General features: G+C 30.8%; 2 protein-coding genes across 5 annotated transcripts; one reads left to right on the forward strand and one right to left on the reverse strand.

Annotated features, from left to right (window-relative positions):
* Positions 1-611: 611 nt before the first annotated feature.
* On the forward strand, positions 612-5,450 carry LOC131937732 (integrator complex subunit 14). The gene is made up of 11 exons (XM_059295344.1): positions 612-721; positions 2,262-2,521; positions 2,895-3,062; positions 3,147-3,403; positions 3,588-3,710; positions 3,828-3,970; positions 4,131-4,266; positions 4,463-4,542; positions 4,700-4,875; positions 4,987-5,052; positions 5,180-5,450. Exons 2-11 carry the CDS (start codon positions 2,360-2,362, stop codon positions 5,405-5,407), a joined length of 1,539 nt encoding a protein of 512 aa, XP_059151327.1. The 5' UTR covers positions 612-721; positions 2,262-2,359; the 3' UTR covers positions 5,408-5,450.
* On the reverse strand, positions 5,434-9,418 carry LOC131937733 (uncharacterized). 4 transcript variants are annotated; one of them, XM_059295345.1, is made up of 2 exons: positions 9,293-9,418; positions 5,434-8,569 (listed from the first exon to the last, which is right to left on the reverse strand). In XM_059295345.1, the coding sequence occupies exon 2, from the start codon at positions 8,544-8,546 to the stop codon at positions 8,034-8,036; it is 513 nt and encodes a 170-aa protein (XP_059151328.1). In that variant the 5' UTR covers positions 8,547-8,569; positions 9,293-9,418; the 3' UTR covers positions 5,434-8,033. The 4 variants fall into 4 exon arrangements, with proteins under 4 accessions (XP_059151328.1, XP_059151331.1, XP_059151330.1 ...); XM_059295348.1 differs by having other exon boundaries at positions 9,311-9,410; XM_059295347.1 differs by having other exon boundaries at positions 9,307-9,404.
* Positions 9,419-14,194: the final 4,776 nt, after the last annotated feature.

Raw genomic sequence — 14,194 nt, forward strand, 5'->3', positions numbered from 1 at the left:
CTAAAAGTATTTCAGTTTTTTTAGGTTTGGAAAAATGAGTTTGTAGTTTATGGCAGCAACAACATGAATCTGACAAATTTGTGATGTCAAATGATTTATGTAATTTTGATGTCTCATTAATTAAATAAAACCCCACAACTTTTTGTTGATTTCAATCTGAGTGTTAAATAATGGAAGCAATAAAAAATTTGGAAAAATTAGGCAGCCAACTTCACCTATAAAAACAACAGCTCAATACCATATAGATCTATCATGCATCATATATTACATTGATATTTAGTGTTATTTATATCTAGCTATAGAGATACTAATCTAAATTTAGATTCTATAGATAGATTATTTCGTGCAACCGTTCATTTCGAATTAAATCAAAATAATATTAATATTAGGCTTAATAGAATTATTTATTAGGTATAAATAGTTTGAATATATTATTTAAAGTTGAAATAAATTGCCATTGAAATTGCTACTATTTATATTACAAAAAAAAAAAGCAAAAATACTAGAGATCTAGAACTAACTCTAGATCTGTAAAATCATAAAAAGCCAAGTTTAACATTAAAAATTAGCCTAACTGGCAAAGCAGTTATCATTTTCAGTGATTAAAGTTTAGAAAACAAATCCAAGATGGCTGCGCCCGTTCAATCTTGAACAAATTAATATAGACCTACTACAACTAGATCTAGATCTATAGTCTAGAATCTAATAACAATATTTAAAAGTAAGTATGAAAAACTATTCATGAGATTAATTTAAACTTTTACTATTAATGTATTATTTAGCTACGACTACGAGGGCTTTCCAACCACTGTCTGACAAATTCATCAAATCAACTTCTCACTTTCACTAAAAAAAAAACAAAAAAAAAAAAACAACAGAAAATTGAAATTATTTCCAAATTAGTTTGAAATTAGTCCTATTTCGAGGATGATTTTAATTTTAGATACTGATGTCCGATAATAGACTTCCATAAAATATGTGTGTTGGGCTGTAGTAGTATTGTAATCTCGACTAATTTTTAAAAATTAAAAAGGTAGGACCAGGGTTGGGGTTAGTTAAGTTATTTTACTATTTTAGGCCTTAGCACTTAGGGACAGGGTTAGCATTGACATTAGCCAGCCATGTGTGTATTTAGTTAACTACCAGTAACCTAACACTCCTTTTTTAAAGAAGATTCCATAATATGATAATAAAGATATCCCGGTCAGAACCTCCCCGTCCCCCAGCCTGACCTCAACCAACTGCCGGGCTTGTTGCATTGAGTTAAATATAATCTCAAAACAATAATATAAACAATCTCCTTTCAGTCAGTCAGGCCACATACCATGCGCGCACAGTGTTGTTTGTCGTGCCTTAGCCAAAATAAACCTTGTCTCGTCTAGATTCATGTAATAAGTATAGGCCTACTTAAATTTACAGTATCAGAGTAGAAGGAGAAGTATAGTATAAATTGTAAATACTAGATCTATATTGTATGCAATCGTAAAAAAAAAAATCAAAATTAAGATTTTGGCCACATTTTAGACTATAATTTCCTGAACAAAACCCAGTTCTGCTATCTCACTGGTGTGTTTGTGTTAATGAATATGAGTACCATTTTTTCAAAACTGGGCTGGACTGTTGTAGTCTGTTGCAGTTATTATTTATAAATTATTATTAAGTTCTTTTCTGTATCAGTTAATGTAAAATGGAGTGTTATTCTTTTATTAAAATTTATAGACCTAAAAGATATGGACCTAAATAAGTTGGTTCTTTGATTCTTATAGTTGATAGTTAGCATTTGACTAAATGGCCAAATTTATAAGAATGTATGAAAATTTATGAAACAGCGCCAATGTATCTCGGAAATTGAAAAGCATGATGTATTAATGAACTCTTTCCAAAAGTCATAGAACTAAATATTTACCAGAAAATGTGGTCCTGCTTAAATAATGCATTTCAAAGCTTGTCTTTTAAAAGTGATATGACAGCTTGTTTAAGAAGACTGTCTTTAGATTTAAGTCAGTGGCTACCAATAGTATTTATTGCTAGTTTTTATTAGATTAGGGATTTAGTCCTAAATAATTTACTCTGATTTCTTAATTAGTTACAATATGAAGGGTTATAACTGTTGAGGTTTGACTTAACAGTGTTACTATTTTAATAATAATAATAACATGCCTTATATTTCAATGATTTTGTTAAGTAAAAAATATTTTTTTAAATCATCAAGTAAAACTAGGAGGCTTAATTGATTGATTAAATAAATTTTTACTTTTCAGGTATCATCAAATATTTCTCATCAATTCAAGCAAAGTAAAGTCAACAAAGATTGAAAATAACTTCATTGACATCTTAGATCCTGATAAGTAGGTAAAGAATGCCTACTGTAATAGCTCTAGATGTTTCTCTCTCTATGTCCAGACCTGTTGTATTGACAGATACATCGGAGGAATATCAACGTCGTCACCTTGCTATTCATGGGATAAATATTTTTTTGGATTATTTGACTGCCAACTACAAGCTAGAATTTGTATCTCTTGTAAGTTTCAAAATGACTTTTCAAAATTACATTTTTGATATTTCATATTTAAATTTAGTACCCTTGCACATTCTTAAAAACTTCAGTTGTGGTACAACTATATTTTGGCAATCTTGTTTAGGGACACTCTTTTGAGTCAGGTATATATTTAACTTCATTTCAATGTTGATAATCAAGTTTAAGTGTTATAATTAAAAGATCAAACTAGATAGGCCTTTATTCTACTACTTGTATATTTTACATAAAACAGAACTATGCTTATTTTATTTTTTAAGAACATTTTAAAATATTTTTTTACACAAATTGTTTTTATCAGATTTAACTTAATTTTCCATAGTTTATAATTTATCTATGGTTTTACTCTTCTTTATAGGTAGCCTTTTCTTATTTGTATGAGCAATTATCTACTTTCACAAGAGATTACAATTCAGTAAGAACTGCACTAAACAGAGTAGAAGCATTTAGCAAAACTTGCATAGAAACCGCACTAAATGGCATAAGAAATGTTATTTCTGATGAATGGAACCATACACCTTGTCAGGTAATGATAGTAGCATTTTCTCTTTCTTAATTCACTCATCTATTCTTGTCTATCTGTTAATTATTTTACTACTTTTTTGGACAGGTTTTACTAATTACTGATGGCAGCATTGGTGTTGGTACTGGATCCCTTAAACGATCACTGGAAACTATTAATTTGAGGCAGTCGGTTGAAGAAAAATTTCCTTTACCTTTTTCATTTCCCTGCAAGCTACATATTGTCTGTATAGGCAATCCAAATGAACCAGATGTACGCAGTGCTCTTCCTTACTATCAAAAGCTCATTGATATTGGTCAGCAGGGTGGAGAGCTTTTTACTATTGATGGACCTATATCTTTCAAGTAATTTTCTTCTTTATTCATAGAAATAACTATTTTAACAGTGAATACTTTTTGTTTGTTCATAAAATGTTTTATAATACTAAAGTATTTATAGTGCAGGTTTTTATGTTACATTAAGACTTAGGTATTATTATTTATTTTTAGGTCTATTGAAAGCTTAAGTATTATTATTTTTTATGTTTAGGTCTGTGGAAGATGTTTTTAACCGGTTGGCAGAGAAGTATTATAATCCATTTTGTGGGACGCTAACATGTGGACATTTCAACTGCGCAATTAATTTATTTCCAAAGCCAGAGCCTTTTGACAGGTAAATGAACATACTTTAAGCCATATTTGCCATTACTATATATCATTTAAAAATGAAACAATTGTAAAGCTTTTATTTCAAATATAATTAATATGACACACTAATTTTTTTTCACAGGCAACTGGATGATGGGAAAATGACTTTTACAGTTTCAGATAAACTTGAAATCATTGGTTTCATTGAAATTAAGGACATTGGTAGCCCACCTACTGTAGCTAGACATCTCGTATTGCCTAGATCTACTAAGGAAAAAGGAGACAGTGAGTTTAAGTTTACTGAACAATAAATACATTTTTATAGTTCACCTTTTTGTCGATCTCTGTGGACTTTGGAGTGGTATTTTTTTCATAACTTTTTTTTATAATCTTCCAAATGTGTGATTGTGTTTTAGATAATTGTTTTCATTTATTCATGTTATAGCAAAAGATAAAGAAGGCAAATCTGGCAAGACAGAAGATGATGATGACAGTCAAGATGATGGGAAAATTCCATCCTTTACAGTTTTATTGCATGGAAGTTTGAGGGTAGAGAGTATGGTGGCAGTGACTAGAGTTTGGTAATATTTTTATGTTTTTGTTGTCATTCTTGAATTTGTCCATTTCATCAATTAAGCTGGAACATTTCAAGTACTTAATCTTGGTAAATGGATAGAATGTAGTTTTATATAGGAAAATATGCTGTAACAATTTTTGTTTAGAATCTACAGAACTGAACTTTGAATTAATAACATTGCTATATATTTCTCTATCAAGTGATGACTGGTATGGTATGATTTACTCCTGGGCTGACAGTAAAAAGAAATCAAATTTGATGTTGGCATTATTTGAACCAGGTGACAATAATAAAGCCTTATTTTTGTGTACATCAAGAAATGTATAAGTGCAATTTTATTAGAGTAAGATGGATACATCCACAAAGATTTTAATGTAATACAAATTTCAGAAATTCTCATTAACACTTGATTGAAGTTAAACAACTATATCATTCAGGACAAGATTCAGTTCCATGGCTAGGACCATTTGACAATCTAACCTCCTGTAAAGAATATTTCCCTGATATGGTGTTCAATGATGAAGAGAAGAAATCACCTTTTCCTGTACGACCTACTGATAAACGCAGCTATGCTCAGAGTTGTGTGGTGTGGATAAAGCCTTCTGGTTTGCAGGTGCAATAATTGTTATACACATTGTTTGTTTTTTTTAATATATAGATATTGTTCATTGAAATATTAGAACATTCATTTTTTATTACTGACTATTGAAAAAATTTCTTTTAGTCGGATATTCAGAAAGTTTTACGACATGCCAGAAAATTACCTGACAAATTACAGCAGTTTTATAAGGTAACTTCACAATTACTTAGTTCTGAAAATGTAAACATTATTATATTCTACAACATTTATTATGCTTTACTTATTTCTCAAAATAAAGCTTAGATGTTTTCTTACTCAACAAAATTTCATTTATTAGGAGCTAAATCGCACAAGAAGAGCAGCACTTTCATTTGGTTTTCATGCATTGCTGGAGGCTATGGCTGCCATGTTGGAAAGAGAGTGCACATTGCTCCCAGGGACAGCCCATCCAAATGCTGCCTTACAGCTTACTCATGCTGCAAATATGTTACGATCTGAAAATGCTTTTGATGTCACACAGACCATTCAGCCCTTGCTTACAAATTTCTCATCAAGTACTAGCTGATATCAAAACACAAATCAATAGATAATATCAATGTTTAATTTTTTATATATTTTGTAAATAAATTTAAATTTTATCTTAAAGTTTTGACTTTCTAATTTGTATACAATACAAATCTTACAAAAATAATATAATTTTATGAGGTCCGGCAGAAACCTAATTTTTAAAAATTCAGTAAGATTTATGAAAGAGCATTCTATAATTATGCGCTATAAATTAATATTGATGCATTTTGAATTATTTGTAATGGTGAAGTAACTAGCCTTCAGTCCATAAGATATTGTATAATTGTAATTCTTTTTTATAAAAATAACTTCAAAACAACTGCATAGTTTTGATACAAACTGTTAATAATAAAATTAGATGTACAACTGAAACATCTACAACTTAGTTATAGGGCTTGTGAAGTGTTAAGAAATAAGATCCATACCATGCAGCATTATTCGTTGTTTCAAAAGTAGCCATCTTGAATGAGCTTATAGCAAGGCACACATTGCCAACATGTATAGAACAGAGAAGTTAACTATAAAAAACTAACTTTAATTAAACTAAACAAAAAATTAGTAATTAATTCTTATTAATTATAATGTATCTAATAAATGTACACAAAAATTTAAGGCACTAAAAATAAGTTAACATTTCTAGTGTCACTGTGTTTAAATTGAGTACTGACATCCAAAAACAGTGAATTGCATGTTATATTACTTCAAAATACATAGTGGCTATTCAGTCATAAAAATTTCACATTGTATAAATTTTTAGGCTACAAATGGTTGTGGGGGAGGGGGAAAAGGTTAACATCAAATAAAGGATTTTTTTTTAAAAAAAGGACGTCTTAAATTTGGAAAAAATGCTCTTAAGTGGCAGGTGTGGTTGAGCAGAACTAGCTATGATTGTGATCTTGTTTGCCTTTCTAATCACCAAGATATCCCTGAGTCCAACCAGCTAAGAAAGGACTAAATACTAGACTTACAGTCATTGTACTGGCCTCATAATTTATCAAGGCAGGCAAACTCAAACTCATGTGCCCTAATTAAATATTAAAGCAAGTTATATTTTAAACTGTCTCACATACAAAAAAACATACAGTAAATATAAAATGAAGTATGACCACTTTGATCACTACCCTGTGCATAATTAATCATTTGAAAAGCTGATCCACAAAAAGTGTTGATAAGCAGGATAAAAATTAAATTATAATAAATGAACACATAATTGAATGGGAGCTTCTCTAATAAAACTGAAATAAATATTGTGAAAAGAAAATTAACGGAACACAAACTGCTTGATAATATTGTCTTAGATGACTAAGAAAATACAATTCTAAATTAGAAAGTTGATATGTGATCATGACCAGTTAAAACAATTATGAATTAAAATGTAAGAGTTGGTAGAAAAAGAATTTTTGTCAACCACAAGTAATTTACAATTTTGATATTTTCACACATAAAAAGTAATTTTTGGGTTTTGATTCAGGACTGTAAAAGAAGTCTAAACATTTTAGCTAATTTGAAGTTAAAGATATGTTAATATTAATTGTAATTTTCACATATTAGTAAAAATAAAAGTTATGCGTATTGTTATTTAGCTTTTTTCATTGGCAAAAATGTGGATTGCTTAAAAATTATAACCAAACTTTAACCTAAAACAAACAATTCTTAAGTATTTTTTAAATAAAGCAAACTTTATAAGCAGTATTTTCTTCAAGCAAATTAAAGAATGTACAGATTAATTGCACAAAATTACTGCTCATTTCCGTACAAATGGTTTGGCAAATAATTAATCAGCTTGCCTAAGTTTCTAATGACTTTCCATCACTAAATTTAGTTAAACTTGCACACAAAAATAGTATATAAGTATAAGCTTAAAAAGTCTTAAGTGATCAAGACGTGTGTAGTTTTTTACTCACAATTTAAAAAGATAAAATGCTGTCACTGCAAGATTCTACAATAATAAACAAAGTTAGATATTCATATTGCAACTTTAAAATTTTTTGAATATAAAATAATTACAAATCATACAAACACTCATCATTTTTACTTCATCAGCTCTTAAGAGAGTAATAAAATGGAATGCTGTGAAAAAAATGTGTTTGCTAAAATGTAGAATATAATCACCGGAAGAACTTAGATAAAATAGGCACTTTTGTAAACATCTCTCTGGCAATGTCACTTAAGTCACTATATATTTATATATATATCATCTAACAAGTGTTGGTTAAAGGAATGAAATGAAATTTATCATCAGAGAACCATACTGTTGTGACAAAAACTGTTTACTATACAAACATTGCACTGCGATTCTAGGCTAATAAATTAAATGGTATTTTGCTACAAACAATAGTAGTTTTACAATAATTGTACTCTATTTTCATTAATTTAGGTTTTATTACAATAAAATAAAATAAAAATTTAATTTTAAAAAATATAATCAAAATGCAAAACTTTTTTAAGTAATGTAAGTTGTAAAAAAAACCATCAACTAATAAGCTAGAAACTCAAAATACACGACCCACATATAAACAAGTGTGGCTATGTTCAATTCACTACCACTTAAAACATACACTGCTTGTATATACTATCTAACTGACTTGTATTTAGATCACACAATAGCTTCGACATAGTGGTATTTAGTTTTCATTGTGGTAAGCATTTAATTCACTAGCACTTAAAGCATGTCGTAGATTGGTTTCAAAAGTCAATTGATCCCCAAGTGTGCGGAGCTGACGACCACATGATGAACACAGGTAATGATCGCCTACAAGTCTCAGCAGTGTTCCAGATATTTTTTCTAAGCTGTCAGGTGGAGCACTGAAAGGCCTTTCTTGAGATCTGTGAAGTTGTCTGTGGTGCGTTGAGGAAGTAAGAAAAACTGAATCTGGTGGCATTTCCAAAGTTGCGGATGGAACATTTAAAACATGTGCTATGGCTGAAACTTCAGGAGGTGCATGATAATGGTGTGCACTGATATGCTCTCCAATACTGGCACCAACATGTGTAGTGGTATCACTACAGCCATTTAATAATGATGGCGATGAGGTTGAAGCTGTCAGCAGCAATGAATTTTCTTGAGCGTGAATTTTAGCATCCTCCTTAGTTCCATCATTTTTCTCAGCAGAACTCATTTTCTTCTTTGCTCCCATACTAGATTAATACTTGTCTGTTACTGTGAAAATAAATGCAAAACAATTAAATTATAGTTCAAACATCATAAATCTGTGTACTAAACAGTAAGAATTGAATATATGTTAAATAAATTAATAATCAATCACTTATGACTAATGATATTTTTTAATAGGCTAGCAGCTAGCCTATACTATATTAAGTATATTTCTATTAGGCCTATGCCTATATCCTAGTTATTATAATATTATTATTATAGGCCTAACTATAATAATAATTCATAGTATTAGCACACTGACTTAACTGTGACTTAACACTAACTAACTTTAAGACTTAGATCTATATATATTCTCACTAACTACTTTGAACTACTATTAAGATCTAGACTTCTCTTTTAGTCTACTCACTCTAGCTGACTCTAGCTAGATCTAGATCTCTAGATGTAGTCTGATCTAGATCTAGATCTACTGCAAGACTGAATGAAATGATTCACAAATGTAGAAGAGGACTCAACTACTTACTAGATCTAGATCTAGGTTATTTAATATTTATTACTTAGAAATCTACTAAACTATTATTAATAACTCGCTTTGAGTTAGACTCAAGATCCGGATCGAGAACTTGACTCGATTAAATATTTAATAAATAAGTTACAAATGCTTGAAATACGTAATAAGATATTTTTAGTTGGGCTCTCGTGTTTTATTTATATACACAGATCTGTTTTCTCATCCTGTTAGTTTATGGTTATACTTATGGCACAGACCTAGTTTTACGTACATACATTAAATGCCCTTCCTCACTCGAGTACTACAAAGGTTTCCCGGACCTAACAATAAACACTCAACACGAATGGTCGGGCTTTTATAATCAGTATGTTTAGCAATCCCGGAAGTTAGGTTTCAGTACAAAAATATAGATCTAGGTCGTTGATAGGCCAGATTAAAAATAGAAATGAAATGCGGGGATTAGGCCTAGGCCCTATGTGTGCAAATCTTATTTTTCTTCTTTGTGTTTATCATTTATAATATTGGAAAACCCCTTTTGATAGTCAACTTTTAAATGTCTAGAAATCGCGAGCTTACGTGTTGCGCCTACCTACAGTTAACTTTAGTATTATTAATATATTCAAAAATACTAGCTAAGATATGTCTATTTTTATTTTTAATAAAGTGAAAGGATAATAATGTCATCGGTCTTCGTGACAAATATTAGCCGTCACGGCCAGGCTCTGAACTGGCTTTTTGAGAAAAACTTACCTGTAAAGGTTCGAGATTTTTGTGTTTATTACAGCTGATTGTAGTTTCATGTAAGTTAACTTGAACAACATTAATGGAGAATGTTTGACCACATATTAGCTAGTTCAAGTCGATATTAAGTTGTATATTTTCACCCAACTTTATTGTGTGCATATTATTAACAGATTTCTCTTTACGTGCTATTTTTTATTTAAAAAAATAAAATATGTATATATATATATATATATATATATATATATATATATATATATATATATATATATATATATATATATGAAAATTAGCTCTTATATTTGAAGACAGCAAAGGGCACCAGCAACTCATCAACTACAAGCCCACACTACTTCTGAACTATGGTACAGTACACCTGGTCAGGGGCGGAACTACAGTGCCGCCAGACCCCGCATTGCGGGGGGGCCCGGGACGTTTAGGGGCCCGCAGCCGACCATAATCAATTTGTTTACAGTTAAAAAAAAAATAATCTTCTTGCATTTTTGACTTGATGGATGTTTTGTAAAAAGAATACTGCAGCTGCGATTGGATTATCTTTATTCTATAGACACCATCTCGAGTCCTCTTTCTCCTACAATCAAACATGCTGTTGTCGGCGAAATTCTTTTGAAAATAAATCCATCGCGTGAAAGATACGCAAACGTTCAAACCACTTCCATGACTTATTTCCCTTTTTTTAAATAGTCAAATATGTGTGCTCTTAAGCATCTTTTAATAGATTTGCATTAAACAAATTAAAAAGCAATTACTTCTCTTAATTATTATTTTAAAAAAAATACATAATTAAGAATGAGAAAGCATAAAACAGAAATGTATTTAAAACTAATAATATAAATACAAAAAAACATAAAAATAAACATAGGGCAAGAAACCATTACACATACACAGCTTTCATGCTTCATATTATTTCGACTGACGTATCCATGGGAGGTATAATTGCAAACATATTAAAACGAAGATTTTCAAACCCCCCTCACCCACCACGCTGAGGGAAAAAAATCCCTTGAATCATCGTTTAATTACACATTTGCATTTTCAGGTTGGGTTTTTTTTTATTTTTTATTTTTTTTTATATTTAGACGTTGTATTAGATCTATGTAAAAGTAAACCATCTTAAATGAATGAAAGTAGGCTACAAGTAAGAAAGAAATATTACTATTCTAAATCTGTACCAGTCCTCAAAAGCCGGCGATGAAAACTGTAATACTAAAGCGAACACACACAACTGACGCTGAAAATTACATGTCTGAGGCAAAAAAAAAAAATTAAAAAAAATTAAAAACAGACTAGATCTAATAGCAGTCACACAAATGAAGTGGTGTAACTTGTTTTTACTTTTTAATAAAAACTAAGCATTTTTAATTTTTTTTTTTTTAAACTCGAACAAGCCCGAAATGAGTATTCTATGTATCATAGTTTCGTCTATATATATATATATATATATATATATATATATATATATATATATATATATATATATATATATATATATATATATATATATATATATATCTATATATATATATATATATCTATATATCTATATATATATATATATATATATATATATATATATATATATATATATATATATATATATATATATATATATATATATATATATATATATATATATATATATATATATATATATATATATATGGGGCCCAAAAAATTTCTTTGCGGGGTGGCCCTTTTTTTCTAGTTCCGCCACTGCACCTGGTACTTTAGCTCAGATGGTTTTAACGTCATCAAAGTTCACAACACCACGGCCCATACACGCTGAAATTCACTAACTCAACAACACACGAATAGATGGAACCCTGATATGGGTGCCCCCTACAAAGCATTGAAACCCTCATACTAGCTCTGAAAGAACCATTCATCACCATTATCTCTCGCACCAACAATAGAAGTTTTACCGCTTACACCAGGGGTCTCCAAACTTTTCAGTCCGAGGGCCGCATTAACTATCAAATTTCAATTCGGGGGCCAGTTTCTTCTTTGATTTTTCTGGACAAGGTTCCTCAGCCATCAGCAACAAACGTTTTTTCCGTGGTCAAAAAGATCTCCGCGGGCCGGATGAGAGGACATAGTTTGGAGACCCCTGGCTTACACAGACAAGCGAAAAACCATCCCACACTACATCACGTTGAACTACAAAGACAAAGCCACCACCCTTCTTATAGCTTTACCAGGCCGAAAACAAGCCTGCCAACATTGTTCATCTACAATCAATGCAGCCAACCAAACCACCGCAATGGACAACCTCAACATCACCACATTGAGCATTCGAAGACGCTACAAAGACAGCAACAAAGAAAATACATCATAGCTAGACACCTCACTACCACAGACAGCAATGGAAACAGAAACGGCACAAATCAAAAGAAAAATAGTGGACAGTTCTATCATGGAAAAAAAGGCAACCAAAAGCGGCTATAATCAACAACAACGGAAAAATAAAAACAGCAACCACCACACCCTCTAAACCAATCTCAACGTAAATCCAACAAAGTTGCAGAAATTTTGCCAAAGTGTTCGAAAGCATTCAAAAGTTACGCAAGCACATAGTAGATGACCATCTAGTAATCGAATCCTATAAATTCTATAGCTCAGACGTAAGGTCGAAAAATCAGCCAGTCACATAAGATAAACACAGTCCATTCAATCTTTATAAGAATGTAATATCTATGGAAAAAGCAAATATAACAAGTGGCGGAGCCAGAAAAAAAAACACCAGACACAAAAAAAGTTCGCTTATATATATATATATATATATATATATATATATATATATATATATATATATATATATATATATATATATATATATATAATAGACTTCCTCACTAAATTTTTACATTTTAAATTTAACCATTTCCTAATTTCATTGAAAAGAATATGCATCGTTGGACAACAAAACACACAGAAATAAGCTCCAACTCATTTCTGTCCTGAAATTATCTAGTTTTAAGTATGTCTTTATCACATTTATGCTCGAAGAAATTGTGAAAAATGTTACCTCATTTTTTGAAAAGTCGGTCAAAAGAAAATGAAACACGGAAGTTTGATAATGATGTATGTAATTGTTTTCCGTGTTCGTTTTATTCTTATGTTTTATTTTTGCATTTATATTATTAATTTGAATAATTCCTTTGTATAGCTATGTCATTCTTTAGTATGCTTTTTTTTTTTTTTTACAAATAGTTTGCTTAGTACAACACTGTTTAAATAAGCTTTAAGGACACCCATATTTGACTATTTAAAGAGGAACAATAAGTCTAGTCATCAAAGTGGTTTGAAGGTTTGCCTATCTTTAACACTACATCGCATGTCGTTTTTGTTTCTGTGCAACAGTGTGTTTGTTACTGTAGAACAATCTTTGCTTTAGTAGATGTGTTTGTTTTCTATGAAACGTCTAGTCTATCAAAGTGCAAAAAATCCGACCCAAAAATTGTTTTGTCGGATTTTGGATCCCCTAAACACCCTGGGATTCCCCGCATTATGGGTCTGGCGGTATAGTAGTTCCGCACTGAATATTACCAACATCATCAGTTGGGGGCACCCTCATTCACGACTTGTTTAATAAAACAATTACTCCAAACCTTTGCAGATTTAACAATAGAAGCTCTTGAACCGCCTGATGAAAAATGCCCAGACCTTTTTTCAGCGTGCAATGCATGTACTCATCATATCAGAGGATAACCAAACCATCAACAACTAACAAATTCTTCTTCTAAACTACGGCAGGAGCTACAACCTCGTTTTTTGTCATCGGGCAGATTTGACGTCCCCATAAAGCACAACACAATGCAAATGTCTTAGGCTTTGAATAGAAAAATATAAAAAGTACAGAATTTTTACTATGCAATAAATAGAGCTTCTTCCCTTTGGTATTTACATAAAATAACATGTTGAGCCATTTTAAAACGTTAGTTTAAATTACTTGAGAAAAGGTTCCACCACCGTAAAATAATTTTTTGATATTTTAAACTGAGTTATCCACCTTTACCTTGATTTGTTTTTAGATTTTGACTTCGCGATAAAGCGTTGTCTATATGTTTGTTTCAGATATTTTGTTCGGGGTGGGGGGGGGGGGGGGTAAAACTTCAATGGCAGGAGGGGGATGAAAGTTCAGAGGAGATGGGGGCAGTTTTAATAATAGTTAAATTTAATTCCCCCCCCCCGTCCCCATAAACCTCTTTCTACGCATTCTAGAATAGGGAGTAAAATACCTTTAACAGACTTGATGTTTTTTATGAAAGACCCCTCACGAGAAAGCTTTGTATTCTTTAGATTTATTAAAAATTTTAGCAGTGTCGCGCTGACCTCTCCTTATTGCTTTATTGTATGCATTTCTATTTATATCTTCAGAGGCCTAACTCTACAACAGA

Source organism: Physella acuta, unplaced genomic scaffold (genome assembly GCF_028476545.2).
Source record: "Physella acuta isolate Inbredline_101_S28 unplaced genomic scaffold, ASM2847654v3 ptg000220l, whole genome shotgun sequence".
Lineage (NCBI taxonomy): Eukaryota > Metazoa > Mollusca > Gastropoda > Physidae > Physella > Physella acuta.